We start from the raw sequence: 14,517 nt of genomic DNA, 5'->3' as shown, positions 1-14,517 counted from the left end.
GAACCCAATGGGTTTTGACTATACACTATTTTGGCTTTAGGCTCAATCTCCAAAATGTAGCCCCCGCATAAATGGTGAGTTTACCGTATTTACAATACAATAACATGGCTATAACACCGTGAACCGGAACTGAGTCACACAAGGCCTTGGAACAGCATTTGACACTCGTAAAAGTACCCAGAACAAACCTGTATTACATGGTCTTCACTTGTAATCTCAATGGCTTCTTGACTTTTCTCTAACGCTGTAAAGATTGAATTACAAGCCCTGCAAAGGAAAGAAAGGAGTGGACTCATTAGATTCGAATTTCACGGCTTGCAATTTTGAGGGCTATAAATGACCAAAAAAAAACCCACCACCACCTTGGAGCAATACATTCAAGAGAGACGATTCTGCTTTGAAGAACAGTAGTAGGAAGTTAGACGGGCCACTTGGCTTTTTGCCAAGCCCAGCAAACAGAGAAAGTTGGCCTGTATAGAGGCTAACTTATTTATACAGAAAGAGAGTGTGTGTCATCAGTAAACTCACTGCATTTCAAACTACCAGAGAGCAGGTCTTTGTCCCCAGGGGCTTACACTTTAAAATGTAACATCTGAGAGACAACAGGAAAAAGGAGAAGGAAACAGAGAGAGGGTAAAAGCCTGGTGAGAACATTTATTCATTTATTTATTTCAGCTCTACCATCCGTTCCCAAACTTTGCCCCTCACTGACCACTTGGAAACTGCTGAGGGTCTCGGCAGACCACGCCGTGATCTTTTCTGCCTGCTGTAACATCCGTAACATGCTGTAAATTCCTAACTGAATCAAGATGGAACTTCTTAATTCTAGGCTCCCACTAACTTCGCTACGAATCCTGTCCTCCCAAGTGCCTTCTCCCCAATATCATTTCCGATCCATCCCGCTCACCTTCCGAATGGACCTCAAGGTTGCTCGTGACATACCGTATTTTTCGCCCTATAAGACACACTTTTTCCCTCCTAAAAAGAGGGAGCCGGCGTTTGTCCACAGACAGCTTTCCAGGTCATGTGGCCAGCAGGACTAAACCGCTTCTGGCGCAACGGGACACCGTGACGGAAATCAGAGCACACAGATGCTAGACCATGTGGGTCACTGGCTGGACCCAAAAGCCTCTTCTTTCTTAGGGAAATGATCTCTTCTTACCAACAGGTTAGCTTCCACACACAAGGGTTTTTTTATTTTCATTTTAATTATTGAATTTATATACAGCCCTATACAGCAGTACCTCTGGATGCGAATGGAATCCGTTCCGGAGCCCCGTTTGCATCCTGAAGCGAACACAACCTGTGTCTGCACGGCTTGCGATTTGTCACTTCCACGCATGACATCATTTTGAGCGTCTGCGCATGCGGCGAAACCCAGAAGTAACGTGTTCCATTACCTCCGGGTCGCCGCGGAGCGTAAACTGAAAACGCTCAACCCGAAGCTACTTCAGCCCAAGGTTTGACTGTACCTGGAGGTCTCCGGGAGGTTCACAGAACAAAATCAAAATATAAAACCGCAGAATATATAATCAAAATAAAAACAACAACCCAAATTAACGAAAGGCTTGGTTAAAAAGGAACGTTTCTGCCTGGCACCTAAAGGTGTATAATGAAGGCACCTGGTGAACTTCCCTGGGGAGAGAATTCCACAGACGGGGAGACACTGCAGAGAAGGCCCATTCTCATGTTGCCACCCTCCGGACCTCAGGTGGAGGAGGCACACGAAGAAGGGCCTCAGAAGATGATCTCAGGGTCCGGGTAGGTTCATATGGAAATAGGCAGTCCGTGTGGTATTGTGGTCCTGAGCCATTTAAGCCTTTATAGGTCAAAACCAGCACTTTGAATTGGGCCCGGAAACTACCGTATTTTTTGCACCATAACACTCACTTTTTTCCTCCTAGAAAGTAAGGGGAAATGTCTGTGCGTGTTATGGAGCGAATGCCTACGGGTGGCAGGGGGGATCTGCTGCAGTTGTGAGCAGAGGATCCATGGTTCCCCTTCCTTCCCTCCTCCGTGGCTCGCTTTGAAACAGCAAAGCAGGAGAAGAGCTGCTGAGTGGGGAGGAGAGAGGGACAGAGAGCCTGCTTGCTTTAAAGGAGCAAAGCGGGAGAGGAGAGGAGCCACTAACACGAGTGTAAGCGGCTTCTGTCTGGTTGGCTCCTTTAAAGCAAGCAGGCTCTCTGTCCCTCTCTCCTCCCCACTCAGCTCGCTAAATAGCATTATTAGCAGCATCCTTCTCCACACACCCCATGCGTGCTCCTTGTCCCTTGAGTGCTTTTCCTTCCCTCCCCACTTAAAACGTGGTTACAAAGCACGGATCCACATGGATCCTCAGGATTTTTGCACTGGGTCACCCCAAATTCACCATCAGATCACATAGCATGTCCATGGCTACATCTTGCACCAAAAAAATCACGCACCCACTGTTGCCTGGGGTCGCAGTGGTGCATAAACGTGGTTACAAAGCATGGATCCACATGGATCCTCAGGATTTTTGCATTGGGCTACTCCAAACTCACTGTCAGATCACATGTCTGTGGCCACAGCATGAACCACAAAAATCATACATCCACTGTTTCGTTTAGAATATTTTTTTTCTTGTTTTCCTCCTCTAAAAACTATGTGCATGTTATGGTCTGGTGCGTGTTATAGAGTGAAAAATACGGTAATTGGTAGCCAGTGCAGTCTAGGATTGGTTTCATATGCTCAAACCATCTTGCTCTGGTTCTTGTGCCAAGAAGGATGGCAACATCTGGAATGACACAGTATGCTACACCACTGTATGCTAATGATGTTTAACTTAGGTAAAATTACCTTAGTTTGAATTGTGCCCGCACTTCTCCAAATTCCAGCTGAATGAGTTCGTTGTAACAGGCCATGATGTTGGGATTTTCTACATATCTCTGTTTAAAAAGAAAAAAAGTGCAATGTCTGCATGGATTATCTCTAAATAGAGATGTGATTTAGGTAGCAAATTACTTGCAAATAGCAAATTATTTCCTGAGGAAAGACATTCTGCACCCCACAGCTGCCCAGATGTCTGCTCAACTATGAACAGGTTACTGACAAGGGCAGATATACAACACTTACTGGATATGGGATAGAATGTCATTGGGCGCATGCGCACACTTGTCATGCTTGTTAATATATTTAGTGGTGTATCAGTCAATGCTGGCAGCAGTTACCTAACAAGGCAAACACGTCTACAGAAAAATAAGTCCCATTGATCCCAATGAGACTTCCACTTAGGTTCAATGAGCCTATATAGCAGCTGGGGATAGAGAAATCTGCCAATTTTGGTTCCCCAAAATTCTCATTTTTTCCAGTCTTAAATTCAGTTCTCCACATTTATGCAGAAATTTGTGCTTTAGGGGGGGAAATTATCCCAATCAAAATCCAGAAGCATTTTAGTGCAGATTTCTCCTAATAAACCTATTTTTGTTTGCAGCTCTGACTAACAGACACGCTTTTGCAAAGCAACCCCCTCCAATATATTGCATTTTTGTATGCAACTTTTATGCATGCTGGCAGGAGCTCTGAGAGGAAGAACTACTTTTATGGGGAGGGGAATATACTGCAACATTTTGCCGCATGCCCTACTTGTTATTTACTTGGCATATAGGATGGCATGCAAAAAGTTGTCAGCATTCATTTGCTCCAGGTGTCAGCAAACTTTTTCAGCAAGGGGCCAGTCCACTGTCCCTCAGACCTTGTGGGGGGGCTGGATATATTTTGAAAAATAAAAATAAAAAATGAACGAATTCCAATGCCCCACAAATAACCCAGAGATGCATTTTAAATAAAAGCACACATTCTACTCATGTAAAAACACGCTGATTCCCGGACCGTCCACGGGCTGGATTAAGAAGGCGATTGGGCAGGATCCAGACGGTCTGGGAATCAGTGTGTTTTTACATGAGTAGAATGTGTGGTTTTATTTAAAATGCATCTCTGGGTTATTTGTGGGGCATAGGAATTCATTATCATCCCCCCCCCAAATATATAGCCCGCCCCCACAAAAGGTCTGAGGGACAGTGGACCAGCCCCCTGCTGGAAAAGGTTTGCTGACCCCTGTTTATTGCCTCACCTCACACAGAGACTTCCTTTGTCCTAGACTAAGGTTACCAGATTTTTTTCGATGAATATGGGGACATTTTTCAACTTCAGTCGGAATGCGCTATCCAGGCATGAGAAGGACTTTCTTATCCCAGCGGAAATCTAGGGTGGCTTTTATTGTTTTACTCTCTGCATGGTTTGTTTTTATGTACAGTGGTACCCCGCAAGACGAACGCCCCGGAAGATGAAAAACTCGCTAGACAAAGGAGTTTTTCGTTTTCTTAGCCGCTTCTCAAGACACATTTCCCTATGGGCTTGCTTCGCAAAACGAAGCTTGCCCCGCAAGCCCCGGGGATAGCGGGGAAACGCAGCGCGTCTTCCCCGCTGTCCCCGGACCTCTTTTGAAGCAAGGGGCGGCGGGGAGAAGATCACTTCTCCCCGTTGCCAGCCCCGCAATCTCCGGGGACAGAGGGGAAGGCGCGCGCGTCTTCCCCTCTCTCCCCGGACCCCTTTTGAACCAAGGGGCGGCAACGGGGAGAAGCGATCTTCTCCCCTCCGCCCCTTGCTTCAAAAGAGGGGACAGAGGGGAAGGTGCGCACGCGCTTTTCCCTCTCTCCCCGGACCTCTTTTGAACCAAGGGGCGGCAACGGGGAGAAGCAATCTTCTCCCCGCCACCCCTTGCTTTAAACAGGTCCAGGGACAGAGGGGAAGGCGTGCGGCGCTTCCCCTCTGTCCCCGGACGGTCTCCATAGGAACGTATTGATTGATTTTCAATGCATTCCTATGGGAAACCGTGCTTTGCAAGACGAAAAACTCGCAAGAAGAAAAAACTTGCGGAACGAATTAATTTCGTCTTGTGAGGCACCACTTCGAAAGGCTAATGATAAAGCAGTATATAAGTGCCCTCAATAAGTGTGTGTGTGTGTGTGTACACACACACACACCGTACTTTTCCGTGTATAAGACAAGGATTTTTTTTACTGTAAAATAATGTTTAAAAAGGCAGGGGTGTCTTATACACGGACAGTGTGTTGTGGGAGACGGGTCATTGGTTGCAGGCTCGAGCAGGAGCTTGTCATCGGTGATTTTGTTGGTGATTGGTGGCGTGTGAAGCGCTTGATTGGATTGGCTGCTGCATTGGGTGGGTGGGTGGGTGATTGGTCGCCGCGGCAATTGTTGCTTTGGAACGGCTGCCGCTTCTGCGATGCAAGCGATATTCAGCATTTGTCAGTCTGGTGATTTTATGACACACACACCCCCCACCGTAAAAAAGCTCAACAACTCTGGGCCCCCTCCCCCCATTTTCTTACATTTGAGTCCCCAAAATTAGGGGGAGTGTTCTATACGGAAAAGTATGGTTTGTCCCCAAAGTAGGAGCAAATAGGTATCTATATTCCTGGGCATTCACAAAATGAATTGAGACTATCAGTATTCAGAGGTCAACTAAATATAGATGGGCTACAAATATCAACTTCAAACGCCATACTTACCCTCGTGAAGCCAGCAGAAATGAAGGGTAATATTGAGGATTCTTCACGATCTGCATGCCTTAAAAGGAGAGGAAGAATGGACAGATGTCAGACATTTATTTTCCTCCCAGCTAAAAATGTTAGTATCTGCAGTCTGCTGTCAAAGGACACTTTGCAAATAAGGTGCATGGGATGTCTGTCACGGCCGTACTCCAGCAAAGGTCACATAGGCATAACTCCTACTGGATTCCATGGGAACTTCATGTTTTTTAAATCTACATATATACCTAAAAATGCGCAACCTGCTTCCCTTCTGCAAGTCTGAAAGAACATTATTACAACCATAGCTGTAAAAAAACACATGCTACAAACAGTAAGTGTGATTAGGGTTGTAGGCCATGCTGGTTTTCAGAACTATAGGCTTACAACCACAAACTCTGCATTCAAGTATTATTTTACATGTGAACATAAAATTTTTTGGGGGGAATTCTTATTTACCTCCTCACTACACCAATGATAACAGTGTTTTCGGACGGCTTTCTTGTTCTAATGGACCTTTAAAAACAAGGAGGGAAATCAGAACAATAAATTCCACAATACATATTGAAGTAAGCACGGCAGTGTTTATTTTGTTTCCGTTAACAGATGTTTAAATAAAAAAGCCCCCCAAACTGAATCTTAACTATTGATTGGAAAAGCTTTCCTTAACTTGGTTTCCTCTAGATAACTTGGAAAGCAATTCCAATCAGCCCCAATTAGCACAGCTGTCATAAAAGCCACTAATTCATAATAATAAGATCAAATATCATCAAAACATAATCACATATTTGAAAATGAAGATTGCTAATTTAAATTTATTTCAACAACAGTTTTAGACAGTTTAACATTAATATACCCAAACAGCATAGGCAGAAAAAAATCATAATATAAAAATACATTATACTAAGTTAAAGGTGAAGGACCCCTGGACAGTTAAGTCCAGTCAAAGGCGACTATGGGGTTACGGCGCTCATCTCGCTTTCAGACTGAGGGAGCTGGTGTTTGTCCACAGACAGCTTTCCGGGTCATGTGGCTAGCAGGACTAAACCACTTCTGGTGCAACAGAACACTGTGGCAGAAGCCGGAGCGCATGGAAACAGTGTTTACCTTCCCGCTGGAGCGGTACCTATTCATCTACTTGCACTGGTGTGCTTTCGAACTGCTAGGTTGACAGGAGCTGGGACAGAGCAACAGGAGCTCACCCTGTCTCCGGGATTCGAACTGCCCAAGATGCTCAGTGGTTTAGACCATAGCACCACCCGTGTCCCTTACTATACTGTACTATACTATACTATACTATACTATACTATACTAGTAGTAACACCTTGAACGTAGACCAGTAGCAAATTGGCAACCATTGCAGATCTCTGAGCAGAGGTGTTACTGTATGCTGACAACGTCTCAGTCCTGTCAGAAATCATGTTGCAGCTTCTGGATCAAGCCCAAGGGAAGCCCCACATAGAGTGCATTGCAGTAGTCCAGTCTTGAATGTTATTAAACTTGGAGCTGAAATGTATCAATATATTCCCCCACACACACCAAGCACCTAGGGCAGAGCACTTACCTGCATAGAGCTTCTGCATCAAAATATCTTGAATGCCTATGATCAATAATGATGATTTCATGGTGTTTCTCCAGAAAGCACTCGAGGGCAGATTCCGGCGTCCTGGCAATGTTACACCGAAATCCAGCTTTCTCACACGCCCAGCAGAATCCATTACTCTGGTTGTCTTCTTTGGCAAACACTAGAAGTACCTAGGCTCAAGGAAAAGAGAAGGGGAGTGAGCGTTTTTCATTTCACACAAACACATATATATAGTCGTACCTTGGAAGTCGAATGGAATCCGTTCCGGCAGTCCGTTCGGCTTCCAAAATATTTGAAAACTAAAGAGCAGCTTCTGATTGGCTGCAGGAAGTTCCCGTAGCCAATAGGAAGCTGCGGAAGCCCCGTTGGATGTTCGGCTTCCAAAAATAGTTTGCAATCTTGAGCAGTCACTTCCGGGTTTGCGACTTTTGGGAGCCAAAACATTCAAGAACTAAGCTGTTTGACTTCCAAGGTATGACTGTATATCACATCAGAGAGAGAGAGAGAGAGAGAGAGAGAGAGAGAGAAGAGAATGTAAGCAATTGGAGGAAAAATGATGCACAGGCTTAACTGACTCATTCACAGCTCCAGCATTTCATTGTAAAGTGAGCTACATTTCTTTCCCATCTTTCCTTCAAGGAGCTCGAGGTGGCAGACATAGTTCTCCTCCCCATTTTATCTTCACACCAACCCTGTGAGGTAAGGTAAAGGTAAAGGAACCCCTGACCGTTAGGTCCAGTCGTGGCCGACTCTGGGGTTGCGGCGCTCATCTCGCTTTACTGGCCGAGGGAGCTGGCATACAGCTTCCGGGTTATGTGGCCAGCATGACTAAGCCGCTTCTGGCGAACCAGAGCAGCGCACGGAAACGCCATTTACTTTCCCGCCAGAGTGGTACCTATGTATCTACTTGGAGTTTGACGTGCTTTTGAACTGCTAGCATGGCAGGAGCAGGGACCGAGCAACGGGAGCTCACCCCATCGCGGGGATTCGAACCGCCGACCTTCTGATCGGCAAGCCCTAGGCTCTGTGGTTTTAACCCACAGCGCCACCCGCGTCCCGACCCTGTGAGGTAGGTTGGGCTTTAAAGACAGTGACTGGCCAAGGCTTCGTGGCTCAGTGGGGATTTGAACCCTGGCCTTCTGGGTCTTAGTCTTTCCTTTTATATATCATTTTGTTTCGTTTTATATATCACCCTTCATCACAAGATCTCAGGGCAGTTCACAGAATAAAATACAGGATAAAAACAAGTAAATAATTAAAAACAAAACAGCAAAACACTAACACACACACTCCCCACAGACACATTGCAAAAGCTGTAGAATATTAATCAGCCATAGACCTGGTTTTTGCCTGGTACTTAAAAATATATAATGAACCTCCCTGGGAAGAAAATTCTACAAGTGGGGAGCCACTACAGAGAAGGCCTGTTTCCGCCCTCCAGACCTCACGTGGAGGAGGCACGCGAAGAAGGGCCTCAGATGATGAAAGCAGAGTCCAGGATGGTTTATATAGTCCAACTGAGCTGCAAAATTCAGAGAAATGCAAATTCCGAAGGATGGCAGTGTTTCGGTTTGTGGGCTTTTCCTGAAAGTGCAGATGGGGAAGGTTCACCTTTAAATGTTAACTGAGCTGACTTTCTCCTGCACCTATGCCTGCTCTCCACCTTCCCCCTTATAAAACTTCGACATCTAGCAATTGTAATTAAATACGGTCCCTTGTAGCACTTTGGTTTACCCTTCTGAGCAATTCCAGGCATTCCAATGGCGCTTACCCTTTGGATTAGGTTCAGCGGAATGCCTTTCACTAAATCTCCCCGTTTGTATTTAATGCATAATTTTATAAGAGAAAGAGAGAGGGACTTCGAATTTATTTAAAGCCCGGCTTCCATTTATAGCTTCCGAGGGCAATTGGGGGGAAAACTCCTTGTTGAAAGAAAACCCCACCCGGAATCATGCTGCACTTTAAGCTATATTTAGTGAAGCAAATTTAGGACCAATCGGATGGAGGAAGAGCATTTTGGTACCCAACCAAATCCCTCCCACCAAGCAGAAACATGGAAGTCTGGGGAACGCTGCTCTGCAGCAGACTTTTGGCAAAGTTTCTGAATGAACATACACAGCTCAAGAGCAGGTTACTTGAGAGACTGCCTTATCCCTTTTCCTTTTGAGAGAGCTTCTCCTGAAAGTTTCAAAGATCTCAGAAGCTCACTCTGCAGTAACTCGGAGCAGGGGCTTTGCTATGGCTGCCCCTGTTTTGCAAAAAAGCATCCCTGTTGAAATATGACAGGCACCCATGACCGGCACTCACCAGAAACAATTCAGAACATTTTTGTTGGTTGTGTAACAACAACAGCTAGGATTCTCTACACACAAAAACAGAAGGAAGAAGTAGTTCACACCAAAGAAGAATGGATAAGGTGGTGGATTATGCAGAATTGGCAAAGTTAACCGTCAGAATAAGAGAATCTAACATGGACTGTTTCGTGGAAGAATGGAAGCCCTTTTCAAACTATTTGAGGAAATATTATATAGCAAGGAGGATTTTAATTATAAGCAACAGAAGGAATTAGAGAATGCAGTATTGATGTGTTGGTATAAGAAACAGAATGTCATGTGCAACAGAGGGGGAGAAATTAAAATATCATGAAATTGGGGCAGGAAATTGAGAAAATACAAATTTGAATTGTATTGAAGTACCGTATTTTTCGCTCCATAGGACGCACCTGACCAAAAGACGCACCAAGTTTTTAGAGCAGGAAAATAAGAAGAAAAAATCCAACTCAAATGTTGTACTAAACTATTTAAAACAGCAAAGTGGGTGGCTCCTGTCCACTTTGCTGCTTTAAAGCGAGCCACAATATATAATGAAGAGAATGGAAAAAGGACAGACATTCCATTATAATGTAGCTGTTTTCATCATCACTGGGAAGTCAGTATTGGCAGCAGTCACAAAAATTAAAATTTGAGCATTTTACTGTTATTAATCAAGAATATTAATAGTCAGGGAGAGAAACCAGGGCTGTGCAAATGAGAAGTGCTTGGAGTATGGAGGAACAGCAAAGAGATCCAATGATTGCGCTCCAGATCCTAAATCTCTGAAGTTTTCTCAAAACAGGCCTGGTTGTTTTGAAAGGAAGATTCAAAGAGTGGGAAATGGAGTGATTGAGCAAAGAACAGAGGAGGAAAAGAGGGCAGATAAATAGCTCCCATTCAATAACAAGAGAACACAATGTTTTTGGTTTGGTATAGGTGGACTGTACTTGTAAGAATTTGTATAATGAATTATAGATTTGGAGTGGAAAATCAGTGCCTCTTTTCAGCAATAAAGATTAGCTGCTAGGAATATGGTCCACACACAAACACACAGGATGTCTGGTTATAGTTGCAGTTACAGATAGGTAGCCGTGTTGGTCTGCCATAGTCAAAATAAAAAAATTCCTTCCAGTAGCACCTTAAAGACCAACTAAGTTAGTTCTTGGTATGAGCTTTCGTGTGCATGCACACTTCTTCAGATACAGAGCAGTGTATCTGAAGAAGTGTGCATGCACACAAAAGCTCATACCAAGAACTAACTTAGTTGGTCTTTAAGGTGCTACTGGAAGGATTTTTTTTATTTTGGTTATAGTTGTTTAGTTTAAACTGTTACTGAGCCAGATGCCTGCTCGGTTTTAGCTGAGCTCACTAATACTGAATTGTGGAAATGCTTTGCATGTATTTATGACTATTTCTGCAAAACTGCTACCTGAAGAAATCCCCAAACTTAGTATTTTTAAACTTCAAATGGAGCTCAGAATCCGGTTAGGCAATCCTTTGCAGTTGAATTAGGAGGCACTGAGAGAAAGCAATTTGCTGCTCCCCACCCCAGGATCACACAGCCTTCCCTCTGCTTGCAAACCTTGTCGGAGCTTCACGGGGAATGCGAACGCTATAGGCAGAGCAGTGTGGCTCCCCCCCCCCCCAAAGCACCCCAGGAGCGCAGGGCAAAGACGCACAGCCTTCCCTCTGCTTGCAAACCTTGTCGGGGCTTCAGGGGGAATGCAAAAGCTATAGGCAGAGCAGTGTAGCTCCTCCCCCCCTCCACCCCAGGATCACACAGCCTTCCCTCTGCTTGCAAACCTTGTCGGAGCTTCAGGGGGAATGCAAAAGCTATAGGCAGAGCAGTGTGGCTCCCCCCCCCCCCAAAGAGCACCCCAGGAGCGCAGGGCAAAGACGCACAGCCTTCCCGCTGCTTGCAAACGTTGCCGGGGCTTCAGGGGAAAGCGGAGGCAGCCGGCAGAGCACCGTGGCTCCTCCCCCCATCCCCGAAGAGCACCCCAGCAGCGTAGGGCAACAGCGATTTGGCTCTAGGGACCACACATTCGCTCCATAAGACGCACAGACATTTTCCCTTCCTTTTTAGGAGGAAAAAAGTGCGTCCAATGGTGCGAAAAATACGGTATATATGTTAAATTTTTGAGCAAGAGGCAAGCGAGCAATCGGGTTGCAGCGGTGAAGGGTAGTGTGTGGGAAATTGGAACCAAGGTCTCCTCAGTTTTAATCTGGTGCTCTAACCACTAGCTGCTCTGACCACCTGGCCACAATAGCTCAACATTAGGATAGTTTTCAGTTTCACAGTTCCATGCATTGCTATTTGGCCTTGGCCTGTTTGTTGTCATTGTGACCTGCTATGAGCAGCCTTGGGCAGCATTTGCAGTTTATATATGTGGGAAATAAACAAGATTTTTGGTTGGCACGTCTTACCTGAAGTTGATCTTGGTGGAGTCTCATAGGCCCAAACTGCACATCTGTTCCCACTGCCTAGAAACAAGAAGATGGGCATTTTAAACAATTCTATACTGCATGTGGGCAGAGAAGAAAAATTTCCATATTTTCCTGGCAGGAAAAGAGGGGGGGAACGCGCCCCCCCCATTTCAGAGAAACAGTGTAGGCATTATATGTCAGACCGCATATGGGAATTCACCACCAGCGTAGAAATGACAAGGTGACAAATGAACTGATGGCTCTCCAAGGCATTTTTATTTGCCATTTCTTGCAAACGTGCTCTGCACTCTCAGCAACAGCACTCCAGTAATATATATAATATATATAATATATAGAGTGAGAAGGTGGGGAGGGGTATTACTCAGACGGGTGGTGGGAATGGGAGATTGGCAGATAGCTGAGATGAGCCTGTTGACGACTCTTAACGACTGCAATAGGTCTTACAGGAAAAGGCACTATATAGAAGGATCTGGCAACTTCTGTTTCAGTGTATCTGAAGAAGTGTGCATGGACACGAAAGCTCATACCAAGAACTAACTTAGTTGGTCTTTAAGGTGCTACTGGAAGGAATTTTTTTATTTTGACTATGGCAGACCAACACGGCTACCTATCTGTAACTTTGGTGGCTTATCACATGATGGGGTTCGAAGAAATAGCAGTGTGTGATATTTTTTTTCCTGCTAAAAGGATTCTAATAAATCATTCCATTCTGTTTTTTTATTTTTTTAGAGCCTGCTGGATCAAGCCAGTGGCCCATCTAGTCCATTATCCTGTTCTCACAGTGGCTTACCAGATGACCGAGGAAACCTGCAAGCCGTACTTGCGCACAAGAGCATTTCCCTCTCCTGTGGTTTCTAGCAACTGGTATTCAGGAACATTACTGCCTCTGACCATAGAGGCAGAACATAGCTATGAGGGTTAGCATAATAATAATAATAATAATAATAATAATAATAATAATAATAATAGTTTATTTATACCCCGCCCATCTGGCTGGGTTTCCCCAGCCACTCTGGGCGGCTTCCAGAAGAATATTAAAATACTATGATACAGCAAACATTAAAAGCTTCCCTAAACAGGGCTGCCTTCAGATGTCTTCTAAAAGTCTGGTAGTTGTTTTTCTCTTTGACATCTGGTGGGAGAGCGTTCCACAGGGCGGGTGCCACCACCGAGAAGGCCCTCTGCCTGGTTCCCTGTAACTTGGCTTCTCACAGTGAGGGAACCGCCAGAAGGCCCTCAGTACTGGCTGGACCTCAGTGTCCGGGTAGAACGATGGAGGTGGAGACGCTCCTTCAGGTATACTGGACCAAGGCCGTTTAGGGCTTTCAAGGTCAGCACCTAGTCCATTATCCTTGATCATCCAGCCCTTGATCATCCATGAATCTGTCAAATTCTCTTTTTAAAGTCAGCCAAGTTGGTGACTATAGCTGCCTCCTGCGGGAGTTTCATAGTTTAACTGCCCTTTCTTTTATCTGCCCTGAATCTTCCAATGTTTCAACTTTGTTGGGTGTCAATAATAATAATAATAATAATAATAATCATTTATTATTTATACCCCGCCCATCTGTCTGAGTTGCCCCAGCCACTCTGGGCGGCTCCCAATCAAGTGTTAAAAACAGTACAGCATTACATATTAAAAACTTCCCTGAACAGGGAGTTCTAGCGTTATAAGAGAGGGAGAAAAACCCCCACCATTTTCCCGATCCACGCCACGCATAATTTTGTTTTACTTTCACGCACGATTTTATAAATTTCTTTCGTATCATGTCAATTCTTGCCTTTTCTCTAAACTAAAAAGTCACAACCATTGCAACCAGAGGACTTCTCTGTGTAAGAAAGGCAACATGGGGTGGATCTGCCAATATGGGGTGTGTGTGTGGAACGACCCTATAAATAAGTCAAAAATTAAACTGTGATAATGAAAGGGGGAAAAACCCGCTATGGAAAATGGCATTGAATTTTCTTTTACTCTCCAGCGCCATCTGGTGTTGCATGTTTATAACACATTCAAAATGTTGCTTTTTGACTAAGGTAGCTGAGCCAATGGTCACCCTGAGGGAGCACAATCTACCTCAGGCAGCAAACTGGCTTAGGCTAGGAATATTTGCCTTTTAGCTCTGTTTGAAAACGAAACTGTAGAAAAGTATTTTGGCCTGGCTGTTAACAGATGTCTTTACGCACGCGCGCGCACACACACACATAATGAACAGATTCTGATGACTATGAAAGGGGCATTTTTACAATGTTATTCTTCACAGTAAAACCACACTTTATGATCAGATTTAATCCTCAGCCATCCAGAATTTCTTCCAGTGAGTAATTTTAAAGAGCCAGCAGCCTACCCCACTCGCCACATAAAGGCCTTTGAAAATTACATGGTTTCTCCATGGCTCTATTGCTTCGAAGCTCAGTCCTTAAGACTCCTCAGATGCCCTTTAATTTATTACTTTGGATATCACCCATTTAATTTTAAATTTAAACCAAAGCTCCAAAAGAGAAAGGGGAGTGGTAAGATGGGTAGGGAAGTCAGCAAAAGTCATGAGGAAGGAAAAAGGAGAAAAGCATTCACGGGGCTGTGCGCACTTCGTATTTAAAATAAAAATCT

General features: G+C 44.7%; 1 protein-coding gene across 7 annotated transcripts in view; it reads right to left on the bottom strand.

Annotated features, from left to right (window-relative positions):
• The window catches only part of PDE8A (phosphodiesterase 8A), a 182,111-nt gene that overhangs the window by 34,305 nt on the left and 133,289 nt on the right, over nucleotides 1–14,517 (bottom strand). For all 7 annotated transcript variants that reach the window (XR_014213405.1, XR_014213406.1, XR_014213407.1 and 4 more), the window contains exons 2-7: nucleotides 11,892–11,948; nucleotides 7,132–7,322; nucleotides 6,027–6,083; nucleotides 5,550–5,607; nucleotides 2,818–2,906; nucleotides 189–267 (exon numbers count right to left, since the gene is read on the bottom strand). Coding sequence is in view for 4 of the 7 variants with exons in the window: in XM_082198425.1 (XP_082054551.1) it covers nucleotides 189–267; nucleotides 2,818–2,906; nucleotides 5,550–5,607; nucleotides 6,027–6,083; nucleotides 7,132–7,322; nucleotides 11,892–11,948 (531 nt within the window). In the remaining 3 variants the exon portion in view is untranslated. The remainder of the gene's footprint in view (nucleotides 1–188; nucleotides 268–2,817; nucleotides 2,907–5,549; nucleotides 5,608–6,026; nucleotides 6,084–7,131; nucleotides 7,323–11,891; nucleotides 11,949–14,517) is intronic.

The sequence above is a fragment of the Podarcis vaucheri genome (genome assembly GCF_965113315.1).
Source record: "Podarcis vaucheri genome assembly, chromosome: 14".
Lineage (NCBI taxonomy): Eukaryota > Metazoa > Chordata > Lepidosauria > Squamata > Lacertidae > Podarcis > Podarcis vaucheri.
Note: the sequence above shows the minus strand (reverse complement) of the source record. Positions and strands in the feature narration are given on the sequence as shown.